The sequence below is a fragment of the Gouania willdenowi genome, chromosome 20, assembly GCF_900634775.1.
Source record: "Gouania willdenowi chromosome 20, fGouWil2.1, whole genome shotgun sequence".
Classification (NCBI taxonomy): Eukaryota; Metazoa; Chordata; class Actinopteri; order Blenniiformes; family Gobiesocidae; genus Gouania; species Gouania willdenowi.
Window position 1 is genome coordinate 16,853,048 of NC_041063.1, and position 14,594 is coordinate 16,867,641.

The 14,594-nt window shown below is 38.2% G+C and overlaps 1 protein-coding gene across 3 annotated transcripts; it reads left to right on the top strand.

The window, feature by feature from the left end:
* Positions 1 to 782: 782 nt before the first annotated feature.
* qtrt2 (queuine tRNA-ribosyltransferase accessory subunit 2) lies at positions 783 to 14,367 on the top strand. Of its 3 annotated transcripts, none has more exons than XM_028434966.1 (8): positions 783 to 1,324; positions 1,394 to 1,449; positions 3,333 to 3,409; positions 5,473 to 5,682; positions 6,998 to 7,197; positions 9,087 to 9,256; positions 13,588 to 13,690; positions 13,780 to 14,367. In XM_028434966.1, exons 1-8 carry the CDS (start codon positions 1,119 to 1,121, stop codon positions 14,021 to 14,023), a joined length of 1,266 nt encoding a protein of 421 aa, XP_028290767.1. In that variant the 5' UTR covers positions 783 to 1,118; the 3' UTR covers positions 14,024 to 14,367. The 3 variants fall into 3 exon arrangements, with proteins under 3 accessions (XP_028290767.1, XP_028290768.1, XP_028290769.1); XM_028434967.1 differs by having other exon boundaries at positions 9,087 to 9,238; XM_028434968.1 differs by having other exon boundaries at positions 5,539 to 5,682.
* The last annotated feature ends 227 nt before the right edge of the window (positions 14,368 to 14,594 follow it).

A 14,594-nucleotide genomic window follows, 5' to 3' on the forward strand; every position in this document is an offset into this window, starting at 1 on the left:
ACTAAAACAAATAGGACTACATGTCCCAGAAAAACACCACCTGTTTTTATTGCGTTCCTATGGTTACCCAGAGCGTGGTTACCGTGACAACCTAGATTCCATAAACCGATCTGACGTAGTTTCACAAAAAAAATTTTGTTTATAAAAAAAACTGGGAAAAAAAGGATCAATTAAGTTGAAAAAAGTATTAAAAACAGACACAGAGAGACAGATAGATTCAATTTTCTTAAAATTTGTTTACAATCAGATAGCTATATTAGCTTCATTAGCTCAGACCTATGATGTGTGAAATGGCATCTTTTTAATGAAATTTTAATGATTGATTTAGTACAGTATATATATATATATATATATATATATATATATATATATATATATATATATACATATAATTTAATCAATTTTGTAACGTTTGTGATTGAGTTATATTATGAGAAACTTTTTGATTCAATTTACTCTTTTTACTTTTTATGAAATGTTGGCATTTGAATGTTATCCAAACGAGTCTGTCATATTTATTAGATATATTTGATGTGGTACTGAGTTATTCATTTGAAGCATTAGTCATGCTTTAGGTTAGCAATTCCTAAACAGAACTAAATAGCAATAATTATTGTGCAAAAAAAAAAAAAAAAAAAAAAAAAAAGAGAATATTAGCGTTTTGACTGTTTCTGATCATTGTCATGCTTTTTATTTTCCATCCAACCTGTGTTGGGTTTGTGCTTTGGCGAGCTACTGTGCTTTTATTTTGAAAAGGAAAACGTCGCAGTTGATGACGACTCTCTGGCGCGACCTGTAGTTCCTGTCAGTCGCTATCTGTAAAGGCAGGAGGAAACTGCATATAAACTACCGTATACAGTATGTAATGAAAACTTAGAAAAGGCCATTAATGTGGCTTATTTAAACGCGGTTGATGAATGTGAAGAATATGATGATAATCGTAAAATAGACATAACATTTAACACATGTGAGTAGTGTTTAGCATCGCAGCTAATTTCCACGTTGTTAGAAAGTATTCTCTCGCAGGGAGAGTTTGACAGGATTAGATTATTTATTTTCGGTGTTCGGAGTCCTCTTGTTCTGGATCAGAGCTTCTCAGTCCTCTGGTTGGCGGTAGGATGCATCTGGAGTTGACCCGGGTGGTCCAGGGCAGTGGTCGACTAGGGGTCCTCAGAGGACTCAGCCGGACTAGACCCCATCACTCCCTGGAGACCCCTGGATGTCTGCTCTACACCCACCTCGGATCAGTGCCCCACCTCACTCAGGACACACTGCACACCCTGAAGGACCTGCCCTCAGTCACCCAGGTCACCCTGTCCGACATGTAGGCCACACACACACACACACACACACACACTGAGCTGTGTTTCATCTCTGTATCTCCTCCATCTAGAGCAGAGCATCAGGAGGTGTTGGAGAGTTTCAAGGAAGGTTTCAGGAAGTTTGCAGGTACATTTGTAAAGCATATCACGCACTTCTCTGTTTCTCAATCAGGGACCATATATAGTTGGTACTAGAGCTGGGCAATATATCGATATTCCAAGATATATCGAGTTTTCTAATTTGCCGATATAGAAAATTCCAATATCGTCCACATCTTAGTTTATTTTGTATTAAAATGCTCATTTTACGAGTCGCAGCTTTTGCTACTTCCCAGAACAGCATGAAAAGCACAGTTAAGTTGATTGTCAAGTTCATCCTAACACAGACCTTCATCTAAACAAGCCACACTACAAAACTCACTCACACATGATGTCCCTAGTAGGACAAAAAGCCAAAAGTGGCACATATTGTGCAGCTGTTTGTTCATAAATATACCTGTGTGCCATTTTGAATCAGAAAATGTAACTTTGAATTATTATTGTTGTTGCTGGTCTGACTATTTGAATTAAAAATAAGTGATTCATATCGTATAATATTTCTGGATCAGTTCAGGATTAAAGACGCCTTCAGGACAGGGTTATTCCAAAGTGGCCTTGTGAAAGGTGAGGATAAAATACTTTAAATAGTGGTTTAAAAAAATAAACTTTTTTTTTTTTTACTAATAATTAGACAGACCTAAAATCAACCTAATTTTAAACTCTAAAAAACTTACCAGGAAAATTGTTATTTAACCAGAATGGAAGTTTTTTTGTTTTCTCCAAATTTGTTTATCCGAAAAATATGAAATGTTGTCTTTTTACAAAAACCTTTAAAATTAACACACCTAGGTGCAGCCTGGTGCAGATCTGACCAAATTTTACTTTATTATTTATTTATTTTTATTGAAAAGGGTTAAAAAAAATTTATTTTTTTTTTAATCTAACTAAAATATGGAAAAAGGATGTTTGCTTTGTTTTAAAGTAAAAATACAATACAACTTTTTATTTTCTTAAATATTGATTGTATTTTAATATTTTTCAGGTTTGGTGATTAGAAAAAATAGGAAGTTTTTATGCAATGTGTTTCTTTAAAAATGTTGCTTCAGGAAACTGGTCTGTTTAAGTTGTTGTTTTTGAACAGGAATGAGATACATAGCTTAGCTGGCAACATTAGAGAAAGATATTTTAGGTCTCATTCTCATGGCTTATATGGTTAATTGTTAATTTTTTTTTTTTTTGGAAGTTTGCAATCAATAACGGTTGAGTTGATGCTTCTTAGTAAAAAAAAAAAAAAACATCTTAAAACACAATATTCCCTCACAGTCACCTTCAACACACTTTTTGTAATATTCACTTTCACTGTTGAAAGTCTGTTAGAACCCCTGCAGAAGAATTCACGCTGGATTTGGCTCTCGCAAAGGTTGCTGCTCATACGCCAACATCTTTTACCCAGAGATGACTTTATCGCTGCGTTATTAATCCTTCCGGCTAAATTGAAAGTCACACAGACAAACTGTGGTGCTTATAAATTTGCTGTAAGCTGAGTTCCTTATTAATAAAAACGGATTTGCCCAGCGAACCTGTATATTTCCATAAGTTACCGTAACCCCAGAAGAGTGACCTCATGTTGCGTTGCTTTAGTACGATGTCCCCTTAAGCCACTAGATTTGAAATGAGGATTGTAATCACAGTTGTGTTGCCTGTTGTAAATGTTTAGTTGATTACTGCTGGGCGGTCTGCAAAAGCCCAGAAGGCCGAACCAGCGATTGAAAAATTTGAATTAATGAACCTTTTTGTTTTTCTCACCTTTTGGTCTTTAGCGCACACTGGAGTAGCTGATGAGGCCACGTTTCTCTCTCTTTAGATGCCGTCATTACATTTACATGCAGAAAAGTGCCTTACTTTACTATTATGTTTGTGCTTTTGCTGCTTTTGGTTTCCCGGAGTGATGCCATGACTTGTGTTTGTCAGGTCTTCACGACACCGTGTTGTACTGCTCGCTACACGACCCTGCAGCCCTCTGCCCTGCAGGTTACACCACCAACAAGGTGAGGCTGTGCTCCCACATTAAGACAGGAAAACAACAACAGATAAACATGTATTTTTCTCTCCTCTCCTGTGGCTTTTTTTTTCTTCCTGCAGTCAGACTGTATATTTTGTTAGTTGGTGTTAAGAATATTAACAAACAAGAGTTTAAAATAAATTTGAAAACATGACATTATTAGTTCCCTTTACTAAAGTTGACATTTCATAATTAAAGTCTGGCTCTCTTTACAATCACTTGATATTTGGTCGTATTTTTGTTGATTTTCCGAAATTTTATTTTCTGTTTTGGAGGGGGGGGGGGCGTTAAGTCATTTAGCCAGGGTTGCAATGACTGATGAAATTTATTGTAATCTAATGATGTTAGTGATGTTTTCTCAAACCTCTAAAGTTTAAACCATGACTTCTGACCCAAGAATCCTTTCATAATCCTGACGATTAGGGATGTGAATCTTTGGGTGTCTCCCGATTCGTTTCGATTCCAAGTCTTAGAGTCACGGTTCAATATCGATTCTCGATTCAAATGATTCTCAATTCAAAAACTGATACAATGCATTGTGTGATAAGGGAAATTATGGCATCAAAACAATGTAGTTTGTATAAGATAATTTGAAATAAACTGTTTCCAATGATGTAACATACAAAGGCAAACTTAAGACAAAAGGTCACATTTATTCATGCTAAACAAATAAAAACTTAATGTACAAGTATTTTTACAATTTGCATAAATAAAATTGCCTAAATAAAAGCTTAGATCAGCTGCACCTTTCTTCCAGAAGTAAGTCTCAACTTTCAGTGACTACAAGAAGGTAATTATGCATTCCTTATGATAGCTGGATTATCAGCAGGAGCTGCACAGTTTGGTAGTGACGGACAGGATTAAATGATAGTGTGTCAGAATTTTCTAAGGAGTTTCTATCAGCCCCGAGCTCCAGTTTGTTTGAGTATTTTTAATTAATTAGGGATTGTTTTTAATCACTCAGGGATCCCGTGAGTTTCAGTCCACTCCACTTCATTTATACAGCACATTTTATTAACAAGCATTTCCAAAGTGCTACACATAAGATACAGTAATTGTCAATCTCTCCCTTCTGGAAGGAGGTTTCGGTCCATCAGAACCAGAACCTCCAGACACAAAAATAGCTTCTTTCCCTCTGCCACCATCCACATGAACACACCCCAAGTCACCCACTGAACCCCCCCCCCCCCCCCCCCCACCCGATCACCACCTCCATGATGACATTATCTGCTGCACTGTATATATATATATATATATCCTTTATTCTCTATCTATCCTTTATTTATCCCTCATCCTTTATATTGATCATTATTATTATTATTATTATTATTGTTGCTGGTTTGTTCTTTGTTTTTTTTTATTTTTTTTGTTGTTTGTTTTGTGCACCAACTACCAAGACAAATTCCTTGTACTGTCCTTAAAACTGTACATGGCCATTAAAAACATTACTGATTCTGATTCTGACAGTATTAAATAAGAGACAATAAAAACATTTAGACGTTAAAATATATATGCATATAATTCTAAAAACAATAAAACAAAATAAAAGACACAGAGAATAAAAGTGGTTCTTAAGACGAGACTTAAAACAGTCCACCGTGGAGGGACAGATCGTTCTCCGTTGTCGGCCCTAAGCTGTGTCCCCCCTGGTCTTACAGTTTGTTTTAGGAACCACGAACCGGCCCTCAGACCTGTCGAGTGTACATTTGGTTGAGGTCTGTGAGGTACTGAGCTGCCAGTCCTTTCATAGTTTTAAAAACAGAGTTTACTAGACCCCAGTTTGAAAATCTATAGCTAATTAATTACTGTACTTATTGCTGATTGTCCGTCTGTTAACCAGATGGAGATACAGAGAGATGGCCTTGTTATTCAAGATTAGAGAAATGATAACTATTAGCATCGGGTAGTAGCGAGAAGTAGCACCTTTTTTTTTTTTTTAGACCATTTTGATCATCGTTTGAGCATCTTTATTTTAGCTCTGTCCAGATTTTGTGTCTAATATTAAGTTTTTACCCTAAAATGAAAAAAGTTCACCTCTCCTCTCCTAAGACGGTGTCGGTTTGGGGCAGCGGCGGTCGGATGGAGCTGACGGTGACCAAGTTCATGTCTCTCCAGAAGTGCACGCAGCCCGACTGGTACACGAGCATGGCCGATGGGGAGACGTGGCAGGTCAACACCACTCGCAAAAGAGTTCGAAAGTCTGTGGATCGAACACTGGCTCACCTGGACGAGTGTCTGCTGCTGCACCACAAACTGCCTGTAAGCGCGCGCACACACACACACACACTCTCTCTCTCTCACTGATTTGTTGCAAACACAAGGATTGTACAATTATCCCCTGCTCTGGGGAAAAGAAAGAAGTCTTTTTGTCTTTTTATTCTCCATGGAATGTGATAATGAAAACCCAATAAATGATTCATGTGCAGGCTTGTGACAGAGCTGTCTTGAATGATGGCTTTGACGTCTACGTCGCGCTATACTACAAAGTCCTTATGTTTGCACATTCTGTTTGTTGCGAACCTTAGAATGACGGCAGTTTGAGTTATGAGATGCTCTTTGTGTTTCATCTGACATATATGCATTTTTTTGTCCACTTATTTCCTTAATTTGTGAAACTAAATGTGTTTCCTGTTTGCGTGTTGTCACTGAGAGCAGCGAGTAAGTGCTGTTTTATTGTCTCGCCTCAAATCAAATGTTCTTTTTTCACAGTTTATGTAAAGCGACAAATGGTGCTTGTTACATTTAACATCTAGCTCTAGTTCAAAGCTGCATGGATTCTTCCTCTTCCTCTTCCTCCTCCTCCTCCTAATTATGCAAATGTGTATTGATTTTATCCAAACTAGTTTATCAAGAAGAAACTGTCACACTGGATATAACAAATATGATTTATGGCAGTAAATGCTATCACACAGTTTCAGTTCCATCAAAACTCTCCTGCATGGTTAAGTTTTTTTGTTTTTTATTCTTGCAGAAAAATATAACCCAGTGTCGTAATTTTTATGCGAATAATTTATTTCCTCTTTATTTTCACCAAACTAAACTGCTCTGCATGTGCTCTACTTACAGGGCAGCTATGTAAACAAAAATGCATGCTCACACATATGCTATGTTTAATTGACTCATAAATTCCACAAACAATTGCACATAATGCTATGCAAAGCCTGTCCAAATGTACCAAATAAAACCCAAAGCCTGTCACGTTTCATTTGGCAATTGAAAAAAATATTGTTTTCTTCTGTTTTCTTCTGACTCCTATTGTCCTATTTCTGATACATTTTTTAAACTCTTAATTATTAGTTTAGTTTGTTTGGCTGTGGGACATTAACAGAAACCATTAAACAAAACATTATGGTAGTTTTGCAGATTTCCATCTGAAGTTGATTTAGCAGACAAAGAAGAATTACAAAGGGGAACAGCACAAAAGAAAAAGGATACGGCCTTCAGTTCAGTGATGAGCTTTCTCTAGCCTGTTAAAGCTGTGAATGAGAAAGCTGATTGTCCAAAAAGGTTTTCTTTCTCCAATAAACAAAAAATAAAAGAACTTTGTCAGTAAATAACTTTGTGTGATTTGCAGGAGCTGGAAGAAGTCTCGGTTTTTGGCGTGGTGGAAGGAGGAGATATCGTGGATGAGAGGCTCCGCTCTGCCAGAGAGACGGCCAAGCGGCCCGTGGTGGGTTTCTGTCTGGACGGTTTCCAGACGGGCTTCATGGAGCCGTCTGTGAGGGCTCAGCTTATCGCTGCAGTAACCGAGGAGCTGCCCGAGGACAAACCAAGGTTTGCCTGCAGGAAATGAGGGAACAATAAATAATAATGACTTTATTGGAGACTCAGTGCTTTAGCAGAGGAGCCCTAAACAAGTGAAATAAAAAGAAACAATCAACAGTGAACTCAAGAGGAAGATAAACCAATGTTTAAAACTAGATATAGAAATATAATTGAAGATGGATGGAAAAATGAATACCTTTTCATTGGAATTGTTCAATAAGTCTAAAACCTAATGGAATGAATAACTTAGCAGGACAGAATTGTGCAAAAATTCACTTGAACTTACTTCAATAAAGATTTCTTACACTTCCTAAGGTGTAAAGCATTTATCACATGTCTGAAACTAAGCTGCATTATGTTTTTCATAATGCAGGTCGAATCACAAGTTCTTATGGTCCAGATTTGATCCACAGGCCTAGAGTTGGACACATTTAATCTAAAGCATTTTTTTTTTTTTATTGCTTTTGCAAATGAATTGCAGGATTCATTAAAGGTGCAGTACTCAACTCTCAGATCCCTCTCTCCCCCTCCCTCCCTGCTGCTCTCTTGCCCTGCCTCCAAACATTTCAAAGTCCCTCCCACAGAGGAGCTAACAAGCTAACGTTAGTCTGACAGCAACATCACAGTAATATAACTAGCACTGTTAAAAGTATGTTACTGTAGCGCTTCTCTCTCTTTATGTGCACACACCTCAGCAGCAGCAGCAATAACACAGTGTCACTTACAGCAGCCCACACAGAGGCTGCTGCGGGCACACAAACAACACATGCACTACAGAGTTCTAGTGTAACAATTACAAATCAAGCATAATGTAAATCAAGCAGCATTAATTACTTTTCAAGCAGAAAAGTTGCTAAATCCATCTTCTACTCCTCCAGACCATACACTGTAAAAAAGATGGCACTCCGGGAAAGGGGCGGGGCCTGTGAGCAACAGCTGTCAGACAGCCCATCAAACACAATCCTGGCTCAGATTGGTTCTTTTTGTTTGGTCGCGGTTCACTCTGGCAATCTGCCAAAGGCTGCATGAGCAGCAGGGGGCGGGACTCAATGAGCCTGTTATTTTACACAAACTACTAGTTTCATGTAAAACTGCCCTTACATAGTGACAGCTTTAGCAAATATGACAGAAAGTCACTTTTATAATTGTTGCAGACTGCACCTTTAATGAAAACACAAAAATCACCATTGGCAGAACAAAAGCTACTAGAAACACACCTGCAGAGGAAAATACTTTTTCATTCAGTCGTACATGTATGTGTATTTTTCATTTCATTTATTAAAAGTATAACAAATATTAGATGCAGTGAATAAATTCTGATGTTACTTTGTTTCTAATTCTAACGTGGTCCTTTTTCACATTATCAGAAAACGAACCATTACTTGTATTGTTTTATTTAGCATTCAGAAAATTACACACAACCATGTTTATTTATTTTTTTTTGCTTTGTTTTTTTAACCAACTCGTCTTTCTAGGACTAGCATTAGCCATGCATCTCTAAAAGTGATGAGCACTCAGTCATTAACCGGACCCTGGGTTTGCCTGTGAGCACTGCGGGCCAGCGCTGTCCCTGGCCTCCAGTTGTTGTGGCAGTTGGAGGAAGCTGCTTGCTACGGGGATGTGGAGAGGAGTCATTATCTGATGCTAAATTGGGCATGACCTTGGTGCCTGCTGGCGGAGTCAAAGGGGTTGAGTTTGACTGGGAGCAGAGTAAATACTGGAGGAGGCACATGTTAGAGGGGAAATGAAAGCTGTTGGTGTTAGTGCACCATGCTTGTCTGACTGGGTTACTGCTGCTTTTCTGATTGACGTTTTTAACAATCTCTTTTCGTTGTTGATGATTTCAGAGTTTTTTTCATAATTCCATGGTGTGTGTGTGTGTGTGTGTGACTCCTCAGGTTGCTGCCGGGGGTGGGACGACCTGACGAGGTTCTAGCGTGTGTGGAAGCAGGCGTGGACGTGTTTGAAGGCTTCTTCCCATTCCAGGTGACAGAGAGAGGATGTGCTCTCTGCTTCAGGTTCGACGTCACCCCTGATCCAGAGAGTGCAGGTAGAGCGCCCCCCGCAGGTGTGGTAGACAAGAGTCACCTTAACTTTAATTATTATCTAAAGCAGTTTTTCTCCAATGAGGGTACGTGTACCCCTAGAGGTACACGATGGCATTACAGGGGGTACTTGAGAATGAGAGAGTGGAAAATTAACAATCCAAGTGTCAGTCTTGGTCCCACCCCAGGCATGAGATGACCGGAAATTATATAAACTATAGAAATAAATCTATTCAGAAACCATTAAATCAGTTTTTTTTTTCAACCTTGAGGTCGAGACCCTATGTGGGGTTGCCTGCAATTTCTGAAAAATTCAAAAAGATTTTTGAATTTGTTTAATTATTGTTCCTTTTTTTTTTTTTTTTTTTTTTTTTTTTTTAAAAGTATTTCTATAATTTCTAGTTCAACTAAAATGCAGTTGAAAAAAAAAAAATCTGATCTCAAACATGATCAAAAAAATGTATTTGGGGTCGCCAGAAATTCTTGATATCAAAATGGGATCATGATCCAAAAAAGGTTGGGAACCACTGCACTAGATACTGTTTCATTCCACTTATTTACAAAATGAGATTCTTTAAAATGTATCGTCACTCGTTCATTCCATCATTATGCTCTATAGTTGTTTTTAAATAGTTTTCTAAGCAAAATGTTATAGTTGGACAAAGGGGGTATTTGAGTCAAAAAAGTTGACCACTGAAACTAAATAATTCATTCTCAGCCACATTGACGTTCTTATTTAATTAACAGCAAACTTTTTTTTTCTGAATACTTAAGTTGATTTTCCCTGTAGCTGTGATCGTATTTTATGGTCGAGATTAAAGTTAAAAACTGAAAGCTGGAAAAAAAAAAAAAAAATCAAAGAAGGCGTGACATTTCTAAATGTATTCTCCCTGTTTTTCTTTTGTAAAGCCAATTGATCCTTTCACTTATTCTTTTAGTCAGCTTAAAGCCACAAAATAACATTTGAGGCCATAATAATTGGAAGCAATCAGATATCACTTAAAGGGCTATTGAGTATGTGCCTGAAGAAAACGGACATCAGTGTGTGATTTAGAGGTAGAAATCGATGTCAGGGGAGCTTTTCTCACTAGTAGAAAGAACCTTAAAAGAAATGGGATTGGATTTCTCAGATATTAAAGAGCTTTTGATGGGAAATCTGAGTATGAAACAGGGTTAAGCAATAATCTGATGTCAAAGTAAAGTGAAAAGTGCATTTTAAAAAAAATGATAAGGTTTCAGGAGCATGAACATAAACTCTATTCATGGTGTTATTGATTTAAATTCAGCGGGGACTGATTGAATTGTGCTGATTCTATGAATTACCTACATATGACCCAAGCTGTATGTATAGATTTCTATACAAGGAGCCAATGAGATTGAATTTGAAATGCATACAGACATAATTAGTCTTTTTTTATCCTGTGTGAAGGGAGATTTATATTATAGTAACAGCAGCTGTGTCTAAACAGACTTTAATGGTTGGGTAATTGAACTGTGCAGAGTGTCAGCAAACAAACAGTGCATCTACGTTGTAATTGAGGAGGAGGAGTTTGTATTCAGCAATAAATGTGATGAATTTATGCATGAGGTTGTGCATGCGTCTAGTAACGTGTGTGTGTGTATTTTCTGTTGCTGAATCCAGGTAACTAAGAACCAAAACCCAGCCAGTGATAGAAAATCAATGGTGTATTTCACAATTACAGCAGAGCCCATCATCCTGACTGATGTCCCCTTTGTAAAACTAAAGAAGTTTAAAAACTGAGCTCGCTGGACTTTACTCCTTGTTAAAAAAGTTGCTTTAACTCCTCAGATGAAGTGAAGTTTGGTAGGAACCCAGTGACAGAAAAAGGTGATTGACTTCAATGCAGGTGAGAAGACTCAGGTTTTCAAACTCCCTTTTCTCATCTAATTACAGAGCACATGATGTTCAGCGCTCCACCCTAAGAGGAAACCCACTTAGGGTTTCCTCTGGCTCGGCAGAATGGCTAAATAACGCTCTTTCATCTTTGTTTCTCACACTCTTCAAGTTTTCCTCTGTTGCACATTCTCCCTTTTCTCAATTTTCTCCATTTTTCCCATTTTTCCCTTTTGATATGTGTTCAGCTCTGAACTAAAATCTTTTATTTATTGTCTGTTACAACAGAGGTTCTCAACTTTGGGATTAGGACCCCATTTGGGGTCGCGAGACACTGGAAAGGGGTCACCTGATGCCTTCATTTCTTCTAATTTTTGAACAATTTCAGCTCATTTTTGCTTATTTTTACCCTTTTTCTGCAACTACACCAAACTTGGCATATTTTAACCTATTTCCATCACTTTTTCTTGCCATATTTTTGCTCCTTTTCATGCATTTTTGCTACATTACTCCCATCTATGCCACTTCGCTATCAAATTTCAATGCCTTTGCTGAACATTTTTTCCACCTTCAAGACATTTTCGGTACCCTTTCCTCATATGTTGACCCATTATTGTCTCTTTTAATTTCTTTTCACCATATTTCATGCTTATTTTTGCCAATTTAACCTCATTAATGATTTGTCATGCCCAATAATTGTTTCTACTTTTTAAATTACATTACCCCCCCCCCATTTCTGCCACTTTTACGCCAAAATTGACACTTTGAATCTTTTTTTGCCACTTTTTCTGTTCGTTTTTGACAACTTTTAACTAATTTTTGTGGTTTTTAAAATCCCATTTCACCACCTTTTCCACCAATTTTTGGTCATTTTTAACTCATTTTATTCATGATTAAAACAAGGATTTACATATTTAAGATGACTATATACTATATAATAATAAACTTCCTGGATGACAGTGGAAATTTTTCAGATCAATAAATAAATGTGGTTATCACAGATTCATAGAACAATGGACCATCATTTTGCTGATTTTATGGACGGGCCCAAAAAAAGCTCTCCCCTTTATTCCCCCTTATAGATGACCCCGTCTCCACATGACTGTTCTTCAATGTTCATGTCTGTGTTCAACCACCTTCAGGTACAGTGGGGGTCCCCGCTCTCTGACACCTTTATTTTGGTGGTCACGGGCTAAAAAGGTTGAGAAGTACTTTGTTACAGCATGACTTTAGGAAATATTTTACTCATTTTACACTAATCTAGTGCATGAGCACCAGTCACAGCATACCGGCAATAACACAATTTCTAGAGAAAAATGTAACTTCCATTTTAGCAAATGGAAAGTGAAATGTGAACACAACATATTAGCTCATAGAACCTTTATTCCTTGAAGTGGGAATGTGCAACAGTGAGCTGTGAATAGTGGAGGAATATACAGATGTGTGCGAATCACAGGGGCAGGAGTTTTTTTTTATTTTTTATTTTTATTCAATGCCAAGAAACCAACTGTTTTGTAGATAAATAGGTAAAATAAATCATAATTAATCTACCCAATGGATCCGGTTCTTTTTTTTTCCCATACCAGAGATGAACGTGTGTTTGCTGTGGCACTGCAAGCAAGAACTGAATCCAAATACATATATTGTGGCTAATAGTGATAAATTATACGATACCACATGCTCCATCATTAATGCTGATAACCGAGCATGCAATTATTGCCTGATAATGTTGATATTTTGCTCAGTCATTGTGAAGCATGTTGAGAAAATTAATTAGGATCCTTGGATTTTAAAGAGGGAAGAACTTGTAAATGGTTTTTTGAGATGCTCTTCTTGTGTATGCATAAATCTGTTTTTAAATTTATTTAAATCTCTACAGCCTTTAGGACCCAGTGTGTCCGGGCTTTACTTTGGGTCATTGCTGCTCGACTTTTGTGATGCAAAGTGTGTCCTCGGCGTTTCAGTCACGTCTTCCTGCTTTACATTTATTAGCTTGGTCAAGCCTCAAGCTCATCAGCCACTCTCCCCTACGTTTACGCGTCACACAGTCCCTTTCATTATTTCTGCATGTTGTTGGTCCTTTTAAGCAGCCACTAAGCCTTTTAATCATTGTCTGTCATCTCACCCACTGCTGTTGAACACATGCACATATTCCCTCATCCCTCTTGAGATTTTCTTCACATTTGTTGTATTTGTTGCTCATCAAACAGCTTCTGCTCCTCAAACAGCGGCTCTGCCTTTGGATTAATATTCTGTACTCATAATGTCACCTTTACAACGTGCAGCCATCTGTGTAAGACCGGCCTGGGTAATCACAGATATTGCAACTCAGTAATTATATTATAACAGCAGGAAGAATTGCAGACCGCTGCTGTGTTTATCAGAGGTCATGCTCCACAAGCCTCGTGTGTCGTTGTTTGTCTTTTGTTTGTGTTTATGTGTGGGGGATTGGGATGCAGTTTAATGTCGGATTAATGAGATTCGTGTATGATTTGGCAGTGCTGGAGCTGAACAAAGAGGAGGAGGTTGTGCGAAATGGAAATGTTAATCGTGACGATCAAACACAGATGACACCCTTCGAGATCAACCTCAAAGACAAAAGGTTTGTGTCTCAGTGGACTCACTAAGACGTTTCTCCATCAGTGTTCATGAAACGTGTGTTTTATAAGCTGTGTTGGGACTGGCCTCCAGGTACGAGGATGACTTTGGGCCCCTGGTGAAGGGGTGTGGCTGCTACAGCTGTCAAAACCACCAGAGGGCGTATCTACACCACCTGCTAGTGACCAATGAGCTGCTAGCCGGAGTCCTACTGATGATCCATAACACATCTCACTACCTGGGCTTCTTCAAGGCCCTGAGAGCAGCTTTGGCCTCTGATCAGCTGGAGCTGCTGAAGAGGCGGGTGATGGAGGCTGGAGGACGGGAGTCGGACTGATCAACCAAAGAGGGACCAATGGGAGGGGAGCTGTGAGGAGTATCTCTATCTCTCTCTGCTGAGCTCTGAGGATGAACAACGAGCAAATAAAGACTTGTCTGTGATTTGATTAGATGAGGAAATACTGCCGTCAGAAGCTGTTTTCTCGATCCTCGCAGATAAGTCAACACAGCGATAGGATATGGACTAGAGTACAGGATGAATAATCATGAGGCAAGAAATCTGACACCTGTTTATGGGGATGACTGATGCGTCTTAAATGGAAAAAAGAGGATATTTTTGAAAACTCATTTTTTTGTATCCCTTTGTTGTTTAAAATGGAAAATAAATGTATCCAAAGAAGACCATGGCTTCATTTTTCTTCTTTCGAATGTGATTATTGGGTTCTTTTACAGTCTCTCCATCACAACACACAATGCCCACTTAATCCAATCTAGGGTGTAGACGTGGAGTCCAACCCACTTAATATTGGGAAAAGTGCAGAGTTCACCTTGAACAGGGCACAGTTCCAACCCCCAATGACCTAATTAAAGCCTCCTGTTACCTAACACACACACACACACACACACGT

Coding starts and splice junctions, on each gene's coding strand:
- qtrt2 (XM_028434966.1), top strand. CDS start 1,119: ATGCATCTGGAGTTGACCCGGGTGGTCCAGGGCAGTGGTCGACTAGGG. Junction 3,410..5,472: donor CAGGTTACACCACCAACAAG/GTGAGGCTGTGC, acceptor TCCTCTCCTAAG/ACGGTGTCGGTTTGGGGCAG. Junction 5,683..6,997: donor TGCTGCACCACAAACTGCCT/GTAAGCGCGCGC, acceptor TGTGATTTGCAG/GAGCTGGAAGAAGTCTCGGT.